The 16763-nt window shown below is 37.5% G+C and overlaps 1 protein-coding gene across 20 annotated transcripts in view; it reads right to left on the bottom strand.

Moving 5' to 3' along the window:
* Window positions 1-16763, bottom strand: part of PLPPR5 (phospholipid phosphatase related 5) — a 202723-nt gene that overhangs the window by 81974 nt on the left and 103986 nt on the right. For all 20 annotated transcript variants that reach the window (XM_090146310.1, XM_090146304.1, XM_090146296.1 and 17 more), the window contains one exon: window positions 15957-16031. In XM_090146310.1, the coding sequence (XP_090002436.1) occupies window positions 15957-16031 (75 nt within the window). The remainder of the gene's footprint in view (window positions 1-15956; window positions 16032-16763) is intronic.

The raw sequence follows: 16763 nt of genomic DNA, 5'->3' as shown, positions 1-16763 counted from the left end.
TCCAGCTAATGAGATATTTCCGAGTTTTGCTATTAGGAGCCTAAATCTGTGTTGCGAATACACCTGGAGTGCCATGGGAATGAGAGGACAGAAAAAGTCCTGCTTTCTAAGCATTGCAAAGAAGCTGCTGTCAAAATCCCTGAAGGATTTTGGAAAGGATCTCTAGAGGTTACAAAGCCCAACCACCTTGACAGCACAGCTCCAGGCAGAGGCTTCTTGGGGCCACGCCATCAGCTGTTAAATATGTCAAAAGCCAGAGATTCCAGAACCACACTGGACAAACTATGCCAGTGTCCAACCCTTGACAATATTTCCATTCACTAAACCAGAACATCCTGCGTTCTGTCCCAGGCTCAGACTCAGCTCCTGTTACTGGGAACCCAAAGACAAGAATCTGACTCCATCTTCTCCACACCCTTTCAGTCTAAGCTAAATTACTAACACTTCTGGCTGTACCTATATCTATATCCTCAGTTCTCTGCCTTTTCTGCTGTTACACAAATGACAGCAAGTAGATATCGACTGCCATTAGATGAAACATAGACTCTCCTTTTTGTCATGCCTCTCAATTTCTTTAATAGTCTTTCTCCATGCTTCTCTTAACTTTACAGCAGTGATTCTATTGAGGCTCTAAGGTCTGGTTTCCAGACATTTAAACATATAGTATGCAACAGGAAGGGATAAATCTACTAGATGCAGTATTCACTTGTATTATTGGCTAAATCTAGTGCCCCGTGCTTCAAATACTACAAGTGAACTTGTCATTTGCTGATAGAATTGTAAACCAGAAAGCACAAGATTTAAATTACAGAGGAGTTTTAAAGTTACCAAATGATTTAAAATCTTCATTGATACAAGACTCTGATCACAACGAAAGAAATTAAAGAAAAAAAACCCTTTAAGTGTTGCACAACCACCACAACAATCCCAACGGCACTACTAGTACGTGTTAGACCAAGAAAGATTTCTTGTCCCATTGTTGTCCTTGGTATTTTTAATAGCACATTGATTTGTTTGCATATTGCCAAAGGATTGGTTCAGAGCACTCTGAAAAGCTTAGTTTCCTGCAGCTGATAAATTGTGTGGTTTAGTTTCTGTCTCACTTGCAGACATTAAAAAAAAAAATCCATGTAATTGATGGTTGCTACACTTCTTCCTATATAAGTTGATTGCTGCACTATGTTGAATACAATCTGTTACAAAACGAATTTTTTAAATGCTTAAAAATGCATAGGCAAGGCAAGTCCAAGCTCCAAACAACACTGAAAGTATTATGAAAGGCAGAAAGATAATAATAGCAAATATTTTAATAGTCACAAATTCCCATTGTTGCAAACATACTGCAAAGCATGGCATGCACATCACTGTCTTGCCTTTGTAAATATGCATTTAGCTGATCAAGTGAAACCAGAGCTATACTTTTTATTATAACAAACACGATATTCATTGGTTGCCCAGTTAAATACGTAAGCATGTATTAGATCAAACAAATAGAAGTGAAAGAACACATTAGCCTCCAGTGACTAACACAGACAACTAAATATATTCTGTAATTACAGCATTCCCTGCTGATTTATATCAGTGATATGCAGTGACAGCGGAATGGCAGAAAAAAGCCCAGAACCAATGATTTTAGTTTCAGAAGGATACTGGTAAAATTGTCTGTTGACCTTTGATGACAGACAGACTGGTTTTGAAACTGACTTTCTTGGGAATAGTTCCTCTGATCTTAGAGCAGGAGTTTCCCCTCAGAGTTGTCATAGATCCATCTTATTTTCATTTGCTACTTAATTTTAAGTGAAATATCATCTCAAGAGACACAATGTAGAACAGTGCAGACAAAAAGAAACCTTAGTTCCAATAATTTGCAATACTTTGAAATCACAACCTCCATAACTGGGACATATTTCCAATTCAAAAACAAATTCATTAATCCTTCATGTGTTGTTTATCATCATTTCTTTTTAAAAGAATTTTCTAGTTATAAATCACTGCTATGGCAAAAGGCAGTAAAGATATACACAACAAAGCTTTCCTAACGGGAAGACTTGATATCAAATCATCCAACTTTTTTTTACTTTTCTCTTTCATGCTTTATCAGAATGATACCATTTAGCAACCCCATGGAAGTTTCCCTATTACATCTTCACATTACAATAAACCAGCCTGTTCAGAAGGGAATATTACATCTATGTTGATGATAAAACAACAATGAAGAGAAGGAACAAACTGAATTTTTAGAGACCTCCTGGCTTATCGAGGCAAATTTGGCAAATAGAAGGAGAGAGACTTGCATAAAAACTTATCCACAAACTAACTTAAGAAGCAAAGGGTATCTTTGATGTAGGAAAAGCTTTTCAGAAACTTCATCCAATAGTTATTAAAATCCTAATGGCTGGGGCATTTACCAAGTTGGATGCCACTCTAGACAGCCTGATCTAGTGGCTGACAATCCTTTCCACAGCAGAGAGGCTGGAACTAGATTACCTTTAAGGTCTCTTCCAACTAAACACCATTCTACAATTCTGTGATACTACCAAAATTATGTTCTTAGGAGCATCACAATGAAAGAGAAAAATAATTTCCTAGCAAGTGGAGCACAGCGAAGAATCACAAGTGGAATCTAATTCCCAAAACACCCGCAATATGATTCAGACAAATTAGGCATCGAACGTAAGCTTTTCATATGGTCCTAGCATGGAGTTCACATAGAGAGACAGCTCCAGTAGGTGACTAAGCTCTACTACATTAGGGTAGGATGAATCATCCTCTCAAAGTGCCATTCATCCCATCCTGAGAAATACCAATGCCTGATGATACCACTTACAACAATAAATCAAGCTTTGATGACTAGCTTAGACTACCACCCATCTTTTAAAGGGCTGCAGTGAGACGTGATCAATTTTACTCTTAACTTTCACCTGCACATCACTAAGTTAGTTCCAAAATAGGAATTATACTTCTCCTGAATCACACGGGGAGGGAAAAAAAAAGTAGTAAGATTAGTAATAGCATAAGCATTAATACTGTGTTTGCCTTGCAGTGTAATGTAGAGCTAGACCCTGTTTCCACAGAAGGCAAGATTTTGCCCCAGTAATCTTGGACACCTCATACAGTGCAGTACAAGTACATGAAAGAATGAACAGATGGAGATGAAACAAATGAGGAGGAAGACAACACAACAGTGAAATGATTGAGTTGGATATAATGAGTAGTAGCCACATTACATTAGTTGCCTAGTCAGCGTTTACATCAATAAGATAATTAGTCTTCATAAAGCTGCTTGCTATCTTCAAATTAAGGAGAAGTATTATTACTCACAAATTCTTCATAGGCTAGAACAGAACATTTGAGATGCCAGAGGCACATTACGTACCACCAGCCTGCACATCCTGAGAGCTAAAGTCTGCATTAACACTTCTACTACTATACTACCATGTCAACTTAAAATAATAAAAATAATTTTAAAAAATAAAAATTAAAAAAAAAAACCACCAGATCATGCTTTTGTCAATGTAAAAATAAAACACTGACATCTGAATGTTCTTAGAAAGATTATTTAATCTAACCTAAGATAATCTTAGAAAAAAGCCTTTTACTTAGAAAATTGTTACCACAACTATGAAGTTAAGATGGTTTCTAATACGTTTTCAGTAACTGCAGTATTATACAAACTGTCTGCAAACCTGTTAATCTTTAGAATAATTGGTTCAATAAAAGTAATACAAATTAGGAATAAGTATCTTCATCTCATTCACCCAGAATGTTATCCCCTTTAACAACTCTTTGATGGTGGAACCTCCCATTCAAATGCAACTGGTGATACCTTGACCTACTGATGCAGCAGATTATGGAATCAGTAGCTGATATAAGCAGAGCACAGATTTACTTATGGTGCAGTAATCAAGTGGAAAGAAGTCACATGGGCCTACCCTATGCAGTGTACTGTGTGCATCTGTACAGTTAGAATTTATATATAGTTCAAAATTAGTTCAGACGTTTGCACAATGCCTGAAGGTTTTATAGACCAATTCAAAAAATTCCCTTTACATATTACTGAATTAATTTCACTCGTTTGAATATGGCAGTCTTGCCATTCTACAATTTATCTTCTTTTGTAGGTTTTTTTTTTTTTTTTTTTACTGTAAATAGTGAGGCCAATTAATACAACTTCTCAGTTAAATATTCTGTATATCAACGCTACAGGAATGTGCTTAAAGTACACGTTTACCCACTCATCAAGATTCTGCATTGTATGAAAATTTTGTCCAAAAGCACACAAGCATGAAGAAAAGAAATCCTCAGTACATCCAGCCTCCTTTTTGCGGTTATGCTCTCACCCACAGTTTAGCCACCTGCAGTATAGTAGCATGCAATAAACATATTGCTCGGAGATGTGTGAGCAGCAGCCGAAGTTGCTAGATTAACTAAAGGAGATCCAGTTTATCTGCAGGAAAATTCACATGACATATCATCCTCTGTGTGCTTGCAAGATTGATGTCTTATAACTTGGACTCTACCTGGATGAATCCAACCTCTGATTTTTAAATTCCACTCTTAAATAGCATCCCGAACTGCATAAAATAAGTTAGACTATCACACTGGCAAGTCAGTACACAAGTGTAAGGTCATCCTTCTGACACTGAGGATTCATCAGTTCAGAGGCAGGTGCATAGTAAAACTTGCACAGATATCTCACATCTTAACCAGGCCTGGCCCTCAGCAATAGTATCATGAATAGGTAAATTATAAAGGACTCTAATGACACTTTCAAGCACAAGCTTGTATGTTAGATTAAATCAACCCACTTGCTATCTCTCTCAAAAGGGAAAAACAAATAGACTAAAATCATAAATTATGCACAACAATCACTGCATACTTCCAGATCTGGTTATCATTAAGTGTATGCAGCTCATCCTGGCAGTCATCCAATACACTCTTCATTGCAGTTTCTACTGGATAAGCTCGCATGCAGTTGTGTGATAGAACGACTTATGTTCTTACAAATTACACTAGACATTTCTCATTAGCATTACACCTGAAATCACATCCCCAAGTTCCATTCCTTCATAAAATTAAAAGCATATGAAAAGCGCAGAAAGAGGAATTTCAGGATATGTGAACTGTGTTTTAGTGGAGGAAAAAAAAAAGAAAAAGCCCACAGAATTTATCAAACAATTAAACACAAAATTCACTGCTAGCAGATATCTGTCCAATCAACCTAGTAATAGAGATGATGATTTTCTTTGATTGTTCTGAAACTTTACAGTATTAAAAATATTTAAAGACCAACTCAAAATACTCACTGCTCAGGACACAGCTCATTTACAACTTCATATAGCCCTCACCACTCATGATTCTGAAAGCTACAAGAAACAAAGGTATTGCACATTTCCATTCAATATAAGGATATTCACACTAGGTTCATGTTTTCACAAAAATCTCTGCTCTAAAAAATACCCTTTCTTTTATAGTTTGCTCTTGAGCACCCAGAAAAGGCTGAAAACTCAAGGAAGAGGAAAACTTGAAATTGAATGACAAATACAGCTTCAAAGGCACAAAACATTCATACAACCCCACTGTCAGCATGCCAAGGATACCATTTCCCACAGTGGTTTTTCACCAAGCTTCTGCTCATGCCCACTGCAGGGCAAACACCTTGGTACTTTGGGGAGCTCCCCCTGTGTTGCAGAAAGTCACTTCCACAATATCCCTTTGGGCTCTGTGGCTAAGCTCAGAGAAGGACTAACAGGGTAACCTCCATAAGGCATTAGGCCTGCCCATGCTGCAGGTAGTCAGAGAACTTCTCTGAATGACTAGACTCTACACAACAACTGTTGCAGAAATCATCCATTTCCAGACATCCTTATCTGGATACTTTCCTTCTATCAGGGTATATTCATCCTTGGAGATATTCCAGACTGGACAAGGCTTGGAGCAGCCTAACCTAACATTGAAGTCAGCCCTGCTCTGAACTAGTGGGTGGGTTACATGACCCCTAGGAATCCCCCAAAATCTATTTCTGGTATGATTCTCTAATTGCAAACTTACTACAACCTACAGATTGGTAATCTTTAGTCTTAATGACTACAATCCACTCTAGTGGTGATTCACTGCAATTACTGCAATTCATTTGATCATTATGTTTCAAATCTAAAAATAAAACCATATTTCCTCTAACTTGGTGTCATGATTTTTGTTACTGATATTCCTCATAACATCATGTAAAGCACTGGGTGTTAAAGAGTTAATGCTTCAGCTCTATGGATCATCAATAGTTCCAGATATACCCGTCTCAGAAGAAAAGAAGAACTATATATCCCACAGGACTTCTTGTTTCCATTTTCCATTCAGAGGGAAAGATAAAACTGTTCACAAGTCACAAGACATCCCTTTCTGCTTGTCACTGCAGTGCATGCTCCCTAACCCAATCGCCTTCAGCATTAGAGTAAAGCCTTCAGTTTTTGGACACTCTCTCATCCATTTTATTTGATTTATTAGCTTGAATTTCAGTTACATTGTATTATATTGTGTTGTCATTCATTCCAATATCTTATTCAGTAAATTAGTTTTCCTCCTCAGATTGTTGTGCCTTTTTTGTTTCTAGGCCCATCTCCCTATCCTTTCCCTTTTCCCCCCTATGCCTTCCTAAGACATGGATCTGTGGGTCTCCCTGGCCCATTATTCACAGCACTGGGCTGAACCAGCCCATAAGCCATTGACACTTGTTGAAATGTTACAAAGTCAAAACTGCTCATCTGCTAATCTACACTGGTAGAATCATAGAATAATAGAATCAACAAAGCAACAAAGATAGTTCCTAATGTTCCATTTTCTAGAGAAAGCAATAAGCTGCTACATTAAACCTCTTACAGGACTAATGCTTAAAAAAAAAAAAAATCTGAGAGTCTATCCCTATCACATGGTCATCATCACTCACTATAAATTACCTTCCAGACAAAAAGCATACTGTCAAGCACTGGAAAAACACGTAGGAAGGCAGCAAGGAAGAAAAACTCCAACAGTTGAAGTCACTTCTGAAACATCAATAGCCCTTACTGCTTTGAGAAGTGAATCCTGAATTGCAAGGAGTAGCTGGAAAGGTAAAGAGACAGAGTAATAATAAATAAACCAGCTTTTGAAGGTCCTTTGAGCAACTTGCTAGTATCGGTATCATAAATTATTAATAACCAAAGTTTTCAAGATCTTAGCTAAATTATCTTGAGGTTGTTTCTCATTTAAAAATACTCTGTTCAACAACTTGCTAGGCTAAGGGGTAAGTTTTATTCAGGAGACACTGACAAAGTATTGTGTAACAAAATAGATGCTTGTTTAGTTAATACAGAAATCTTTACTTTGATGACTGCTCTTGGAGATTCTTACTTATTTGATGCTTCATTCATCTAGCTAACCAGCTTAGCTCTGAACAACAGACTGTACTAAAGGAGAGAAGAGGCAAGTGATTGCAGGGACAAAAATCATTAAAGAAGTGGGAGGAGAGATCATGCATTGGCAAATTTGACAAGAGCATCAGAAGTTAAAATTACAGGTTTATCATGAGGAAATGCAGTAAGTGAGTATTCTGTAGGCTCCTGTCAGAGCAGGATTAAAAGGCAGCACCTCAATAGCTCACATAGCAGATAGCATCAGGCATCAGTATAGCATCAGTAGGAAACTATGAAGAGAACTGGATTATGCGCAGAGTGTGACTTGGGCAATCCAAGATCCTAGGCTGGGCAAGTGGCTGAGGGATGGGAAGGCCAGATTGCAGGAATAGAATCAAGGAACATAAAATATCTTCAGCATTTCTTTTTGGAGAGGTTCAATTGTTACCTGCCAGAACTATTCCAAATATTTCTTCTCATATGTCTATCTAGTGACTTTATTCTAATGGCCTTAAGGTATTATGCAGTTCTTCCTCACTTCACATTGCAAGAAGTTATCAATCGTGGAAGTATCTAAGGTCCATTTACTTTGAATAGACTGGAATGTGGTATAGCAGTAAATGTGAAGTACATCTCAAAAAAGGAGTGACATTAAAATATTCTTAGCATTTGGTCTTTCACTCCCATAAGACTTCTGCTAATTTAGAGAAATTAAAAGCAGTCGGAGATGTGAGGACAGAACATAAGGGCTACAGGATCAGATTCCCACTAAGACAGCACAGAAACTGAAATGGAGTGAAATGGAGTGGGTGGTTGCTAAAAAGATACAACCATCTTAGGACACATCGTTTTTATGGCATTAACCTCTTCATTGAGCAATGCTAATATCCAGCATACTAAATACTGCTTCTAAAGTAATCAGGACAGTATCCAAATGGGATTTAAGCAAGATATTTAGCTTATTCAGCATCCTGGTGTCCAGTATTTAATTTCATTAGGAGCATTTCAGTTAACAGATAAAAAGAAAAATTACCCCAGAGAAACTGCACAATTTCAAATCTGTCCCAGTTGACACTGGCATGAGTTACACACTGAAGTTAAAAGTAATTTTAGAAAAAGTCCATGTGATGGTAACACAAAAACATGCATATCTTCCACACAAGTTTTAATCATATGCTCACTATTCGATATCACAGCTCTCCTGCACTCAGGTTGCAACTAGCAACCTCAGAAACAAGGGTAATGACAGTGGTGACACAGAGCAGATTCTGTCATAAACTCTTGCCTGAAACAGAAAAAAAAATGGAGGGACAAACATTCATTGCTGTTAATACACATCAATTTATTCCTACGTTGATAACTGTGTCCTACTAGATTTGTGTAATGAATAGATACTCCCTGAAAATCTTTTCATTTCAGTTTTCATGAAAAACATCATGTGTGGGAGTTATGAAGAAATACAGAGCATTAAAACTTAAACCAACTAGAATAGTTATGACATACAAGTTCTTTAAAAATACCGACACTGTCTGAAAATATCCCTACACATACTAAAAATATCCTCAAAACAAAGGAATGTTGTGTGAAACACACAACTCCTGGTTCCCTCCCTTCTTCTGGCCAGAAGGAGTATTAAACCAAAGTACATTCACTCAATGCTAAGAAGTTTCTTCTTCCTGTATTTCTCATGGTCAAGGCTGGAAAAAACACTGCATCAGAGAGAAGAGCATCTTGAAGAATCTGGAAATCTCTTCAGACTTCAAGATAATTCTGGATAAATTCATGCATGGATTAATTTCCCCTAAGATTACCTCCCTTGGATGCTGCTCTCCTTATCATCCCTTCTTTTCTGCCTTCTTGTGCTTTGATCTACTTCTTCAAAGTAAAAGAGGCATTAAAAGAAGCAGGAGAAATTGCACCCTCTTTATTTTATTGACTACTCCAATTGCTTTCATTACCAGCAGGTGAGGATTAATACAGAAGGGGAGCTGGCTCATTTCTGCATCGCCTGGGGTGACTAACACAACCCTCACATGCAGGACATTTACTTGCATCTGGTTATCTGTTACACAAGTACTTAACAACATAAACAATATCTGCAGTGAAGTTGCTTAGTAGGGTATTACTTTTTTATTGGAGCCAAGCTCAGAAATTGCTTGAGAATAAAAAACATTTACTGACTTACTGTGTTTTATTCATTTCAAAGAAGCACTAGCTTTTCAATGTTCATCTTGTCAGTAGAAGATATTAAAAAGTTTTATTAGCTCAATTAGTGCTTTTCATAAGCATCACTTCTTTCTCCTATACTTGCATTGCTCCCAGTGAATGATGGGTGTTAAAATGCCCTTCTCTGAATGTTTACCATCCTGTTAGATATGGTTAAAAGCTTATTTGATGGTGCCTCAAAAGATTAAATTGCGTTGCTTTTCTTGACAAGAAAATACAACACAAATAGCCAAAGCTTCCTTGCAGACTATTTCTAACAGTGGACTACTGCTGCCTACAAATATGGAGCCAATTCGTATTGTGGTACACACATATTTCATATTAAAATGTTACTAAAGTGAACTACAGAAATTAGCAATTCAAAGGAAGTTGTGCAAGAATAACTCACATGAAGTAATTTCTACTCAAGAGTAATTTAAACAAACTGCAGTAAATACAGTCTGATCAATATTTGTCAACAACATATACAAGGCTCTCTGAGCAGGAAACTTCTGTTTCTGCAAAGGAAGAGAGTCTGTTGGAATGGAGGACTAACAAATTCTAGAGAGGCATTACCCTACAAGCACTTCATTAAACAAGCTGTATATACAATTCAGCAAAATTTTAAAAGGTCAAAAAACTTTTGTTTATGTGGTTTTGGAAGGGGGTTATAGGATGCAGTCAGTCATAACTCTATAGTGTCCTGGAAAAATTTAATGACTGCCAGAGCAATTCACTTCCTTCAAAAGTCAGGCATTCCCCCCCCAACACCAATTTGAAGAACTACCTGTAATTGAAGGATCAGCTTTCCACAAAGCAGCAAAAGTCACTGAAAGCTATATTTTATAAGAGGAGTTTTCAGCTTTTTTTTTTTTTTTTTTTAAACTTTCTTCTTCCTATTAAGTCTCTGTATAATTTCAGTTCCATCAAAGATTCTGTATACTTAATCCTGTTCTGACAGTTCTCATCTATGCATGGTACTCAAAGCTCTGCACTGCTTTGTAACAGTTTTCATTTCCTTAAAACATCAAAAACCTGCTTTTTTATTACTATCAATGGGGTAGAGTTGCTAACAGAATCTTGGTACTTTGTGCAATTCCTTTCAGGATCTACATTTTGCATCCAAGTGGCTATGCAGAACGTTAAGAGCTAAATCATGGGGAAGAGAGCAAAAATACATAACAGTATTATTAGAACCAAATCTGCATGCCATTTTAATATTGCACTTCCTCATTTATGTGCCATTTCATTTCACTTTGAAGCATAATGTTATCAGGCATCTTGCTCCATATGAAAAAAAGGATTACAAGTCTTTGAATGGAAATAAACAAACACCAACAAATACACTTAAAGTCAGAAATGACACTATGACCTTGACAGTCTAAATGCAGATTTTAATATACATATTTAGTGAAATATGTTAAGCATCCAATGGGGGAAAAAAAACCAAAAACTTAAAGATTTAAAGAGAAGATATATTAAAAAGTTAAAAAATAAAGATGCTTGACAAGTGGTGGCTCTGAAGCCTGTACTTCGATGGAAGATGTGAAATGCTTTTTACTTCTTTCTTTTGTTGGCATTTCAACATCACCACAAATTCAACAACTGCAGTTTACCTATTCATATGCAACTACTTTCTGCATCTTCCGCTAAGCATTTTACTGGCTGTAATTTTTAAGACTGTTGACAAGCTACTTAGGTATTGGAACCCAGGAAAAAAAAAGAGAAGAAATTCATAGACTGTGAAAATTACACAAGGGAGATATGATACATAATGCTCTTCTTAGGCAGAAAATAAATCCTTAGAACCCAAAGGGTAAAGGAGAAACTCAGATTGACCTCCTACTGTTGAATCAGCCATAAATTGTCTGAGTCATCTTTATTCTCAGCTATGAGAAAGCTCACAGTTCAATGGGGAATAAATTGCATAAAGAGTCCTGCAGAGTGCATAACCAAGACAAAGAGAAATGTCAGCCAGGATCTCTTCAGAAGCATTAAAAAAAAAGCCACAAAAAACCCCAAACACTGCTGTATTGCCACTTCCCCAATAAAGACTGAAAAAAAAGACAAAGCCGCAAAACCTATCAGCATAGCTAAGCACAGCTCAGGGCTCCATGCTAAGAAGATGGAAGTCTGTTACGCAATAAGGTAAGTTTTTCACAAAATTTAGAGTGGTAGTTTATGAATACAGCTCTGCTACCTGAAGTACAGAAGTCAGTAACAGTCTCACAGATGCATAAATTAAAGGATCTGCCCACTGCCAGAGTTAGAGACATTCTAACCCCGGTGTTCAAAAAAGGTAATTTTGGTCATTTCTAGAGGTGAATACAGGGTGAAAGAATTACATCTCTTAAAACTTCAGTAAGTACATCTATATGCAGAACTGGAGGTGGAAAAAGAAAACAAAAGATAATATTAATTGTGATATTGTGTGATTCTGTTTAAATAGCACCACTTAATGTTTTTCATAGAAGAATACCTAAACCTAAAATCACAGAGGTTTACAAGAACAGCAAAAGTTTGCATCTTGTGATACAAAGTCATTTTAAGAAGGAAAAAAAAAACCTGTTTTTAAAGAAAAATTGAAAAGTGAGTGCTCTTGGACAATAACTGGCCTTAGGAATCTACAATGGTAGTCTTGTCATCAGTTGGTACTGCTGGAGAAACTAACTTCCGATATTGCAAGGATTTGAGGAGATTAATTTCAAAATCTGATAGGTTTTTTAAGTGGGAAAATTGCTAGAAAGAAAAAAAATAATGAAGCAAGATGTCATAGGAATTCAACATCTGATAGAGAAAAATAAGGATAAGAGAGATTGCATAAATAATGCCTTGAACTAGCAGAAGCTCTTGACAATAACAGGAAATAACAAATGTTTACACAGCTCAGGTTCTGCCATACAGATTCAGCTTTTGAGCTTTCAAAGTCTTACAGAATGTATATTTTTTCCTCCAGCTTAAGTAGTTGGATTGAGACTCCAAATTCCATCCACTAGGATCAAGCAAAGAAGCAGGGTTCATTGCTTTGAATAGTGCTAATGAAGGTATTTGGAAAAGATGACAGAATACCCAGGTGCACATTCTCAATAAATTTGTGAGTTGAAGAGGACAGATGTTTTCTGAACAGTTGAGAGCAATAGCTTTGAGACTGCTCTGCAGAGAAAAGCTAACATTCTGAAAGGTGTAGAGCTTAATATCACCAGAAGAATGAAGTCTGTTGAGACTGCTTTCCATACTACTGGAAGTTTCTGTACATCTTTAGATTATTTTTCTCATTAGGTTAGAAATAAATTAGGGGAAAAAAATCTACTGTGAAGTAAGCTTTGCTAGAAAGACCAAGTGAATAGCTCTAACAAGTACATTATCATCTGTTAGCCCGTTGACTATTGACATCCATTGAAATGCAACTGCTTAGCAGAGTTGAGCCAATGATTGAGAGCAAGCTTTAAAAAAAACTTATTCTACTTTGTTGCAAGAGAAACACTACACTTGGCATTCCTCTAGTGTTAATCACTCTCATCTTCACCTTTTCTTTTACTCCTAACCTGCAGGCTGCTCATGAAAAAGACATGTTTCTCTGCAAAGAGAACCCGACTAACATGTAATGTAAATATTCCCTGCTGTTGTTTACAGCCAGCATCTTCAGGTCTTCTAGGGCTGACGTGCTGACTTTCACGTAGCCTTCAGCCAGGGCTTGGCCAGGCAGAGAGATGACCGGGGGTAGAATTGTGCAGAGCAGGTAGCTGAGGCTAACTCCCTGTCACTGCCAGTGAGCTCAGGGGAGCATACTGCCAAGAAATAAAGGCTAACAGCTTTCCAGGAAAAGTAATTTTTCCTTTGTCTCACTCAAAAAAAACTCTTGAAGTACAGGCTGAGAAGCTGCACACAGCCAGCTTAGCTGTTAATGCATCTCTGCAAGTAAACAATCTCTCTGCCAGACAATCAGATCTCCACAGGGAGACAATCACCACCAAAGGACAGACACCACCACTGGCACCTGGTGGTTGCTGTTCCCTTTTATCAGCAGAGAGGATTTGGATACTTGAATCCTCATCCAACACCTTGTTTTGCTCTCCAGCTACCACCTAAGCAGAAGTACAATTGCTGCTTTACTATGTTTTTGATGCATGTGGTTTGGCTAACAACTTCTGCTATAGAAGTAAGGAACACACAATGAGACTTTTAGAGAAAATCTAAGACATCTCACAGATTTCCTTCTCATCATCCAACACTTAGGTGTTCAGATAGTACATACTTAGCTTATCCAGATACTTTAAGAAAGAATTGTAGCTGATACACATCTGGAGCACCTTTTCTACCCTGGGTAGCCATGCTAATAAATGATTATAAAGTACTGCTACTACATACCTGTTCTCCTCTTCTATCTGTGTATCTTACCAGAAGTGGGCATAGAACTGTTCTTTAGATTTTACAACTGATGAGGCAGAACATAAATAAGGCTGAATGCTCCCTCCAACATTCAAGAATAGAAATCATGTCACCTTATCCCCCCATTTATAGATTTGGATGTTCTTTACTGTCCTCCCAGTGGCTTCTATGACATGTAACTTATGTAACAGTATCATGACAACATCGGGTTTTTGGATCTTTTAATGCAGTTAAATTTTATATAGAAATCACCCACCCTGATGCTGTCTCAGCGTGACATAGCACAGGCAAAAAGAGCCAGTGGATCCGCAGAGATTTGTGTCACAGTGGATCACAAACATTACGTGAAAAGAGTGAACATAAATTGCCAAGCTACAACACTGGCTGAAGTGATGTGACAGAAATAATACCACGCAATGAAGCAATTTCCTATCCACATGGAAGCAACTTCTACTTTCAAAATGTGCAGATAAAAAGAAATAATCCATCCAATATCTCATGAGCTCAACTTAAGTCACAATGTCTATGCCTCTCACTTTTCCACGGCATGTTGCTGTATTGTACCTCAGTTATTGATATCATCCTTTCTCTGATTACCAGATGACTCAAAATGTATTATCAGGGCATCCCACAGTAACCAGTGCTGGCTTCCCAGAACTAGTTGTAGATGTTTTGCTACCCTCCTCCTTACCTCATATCACAGAGCTTGTGTGACTATAGCATAATAATACACCTGCATCTAAATGCTTGCATAAGATTTTCCACTGGAGCTGAAGGGCTTTATCAGCCATCATCACATAGATGTTTGCAAGCAGTGTGTTCCTGGCCACACTCACAGATATGGCTGTGCAGCATCCTTATCCATACCTTTGCTGGATCTAACCCCATCTAAGCTAGCTTTAGCACAGTTATGTTAACCGTTGGCATTCAGTCATGGGAGCCACTCTAAAAAACCCCACACATAGCAAGTTCTGCTGAATTCCTGGTGGGGCCGAGTGATCCACTAAAGCAGCTAAAAGAGAGCCCAACAGACCTATGCTGTACTGCAGCTCCAGCTCCACTGCAGGGCAGATGCAATTGGGGTTGTGCCTGCTTTAATTAATTATGTTGAGAATAGTCTCAAAAATAAAATCAAGATTAAAGTAAAGTGTTCTAAACGGAGCTCAATACGCATTATTCCCAAATGTCTCTGTAACACTGCAATGCCATGGGAAGCACGGTGATGACAGCAGAGTAGCAAAGCCCTAGGCAGCAGCAAGAGAGGACTTCCTCAAACACAACAGCACAGAGGCACGGAAACAAAGAAGCTGTTCACCTTCAGAAGGCCTCACACACACAAGGATCTCCAGCAAGATGCACTTACCTCCACTGCCAGCCCTTAAATGAAGTCTGGAAAGGGGTGGATCCTGGCTTCAGCCCTTCTAGTCATTCAGGGGTATTGCATGCACCTGAGCTCCCCTGGGTTGGCCCTGCCTTCCCACCAGGTGCTCAATCACTGCTTCAAGTTGTGACTTAGCATTTCTGCTATAGACTCCCATTCCTTACAGACTGAAAGACTTTGAACAACCACTATAACATTCTGTTCTACTGCTCCTCATCTTTAAGATTGATAAATGAAACATCTTCCATACTGATGAAGCATTATTAACAAGTCCTTTCCACCAATATCCATAAGAGTCCAGCTCAGAGGTACTTCACTTTGTTGGATTTTGGAACTTCAGAACATTAAATTCACATAAAATTAAATTGTAGAGTTAGAGACCCCTCTTCACACGGCCTCTCATAAAAGCACTGAGAAACAGTTACAGAGACTAAAATTTTATTCACAACTGCAAAAAAAGATTGTCAACTAACAGATAACACTCCATATTGAAATAAACATAAATACATTGATAAATATAAATCAGTTGCTGCTAATAGCATTTCCTTCAAAAATACACCCCAAATACTTAGCAATTTATCTACAGTTTGTTTTACCTCAAGTAGCGTGAAGCATGGCAATGCCATGTGGATTCTCTGAGATGCATGCCTGCTGCTTGTAATCACGTTCATCTGTAAAGAGAATAAAACTATATTACATCCACCTGTAAGAGGCCAGCATTGCTGAGAATAGTGTGCCCACAACAAACTATAATAGGCCTAAATAAAACATAAGCATATCAAAATAAGAAATGGTGAGAAATACAGCAGAGTAAGGAACTGTTGTTTTTTTTTTTTCCTGGTATGAGGGAGCTTCAAGTTAACTTAGATTTTACTATTATATTAAACTGATTCCAGCCATTTTTCTCCTAAATAAGAGTACCTATGAAATGATTTGCACATAAAATTTTTTTATTCACATCCCTGCTTACTTCAACCTCTTCTATTTCCAAATAAATCTTTTATCTCTTTTCAGCAGAATTTTTCTAGGTTTCATTGACTTCAAAGAAATTGAAGTGTGCTCTTAAAGTTTATTTTACAGGGCTTTGTTGAGGGGCATTAACTGAATGAAGGCTTAAAAGTTTTCAGTCTACCAGGCTTCACAGAAGCATGAGAACACATGACTATAGTGAATTATCAAGCTGTGAAGTCATGTCTTGCAATCACAATACAGTAGATTTCTGGTTCTGAAGGATCCACAGACTATTTATTCTTAATATCACAAGTACAAACAATTTCATAGTTCCTTAGGGGGAAAAAAAAAAACAAAAACGAAACAAAACAAAACAAAAACAAACTGCTGTCAAAGAAAGAGGAAAAATAAAAGCTATGACTGCCTAGAAGAAAATCCTGCAGAGCTAATCT

The sequence above is a fragment of the Phasianus colchicus genome, chromosome 9 (assembly GCF_987193195.1).
Source record: "Phasianus colchicus chromosome 9, bPhaCol1.hap1.1, whole genome shotgun sequence".
Lineage (NCBI taxonomy): Eukaryota > Metazoa > Chordata > Aves > Galliformes > Phasianidae > Phasianus > Phasianus colchicus.
Note: the sequence above shows the minus strand (reverse complement) of the source record. Positions and strands in the feature narration are given on the sequence as shown.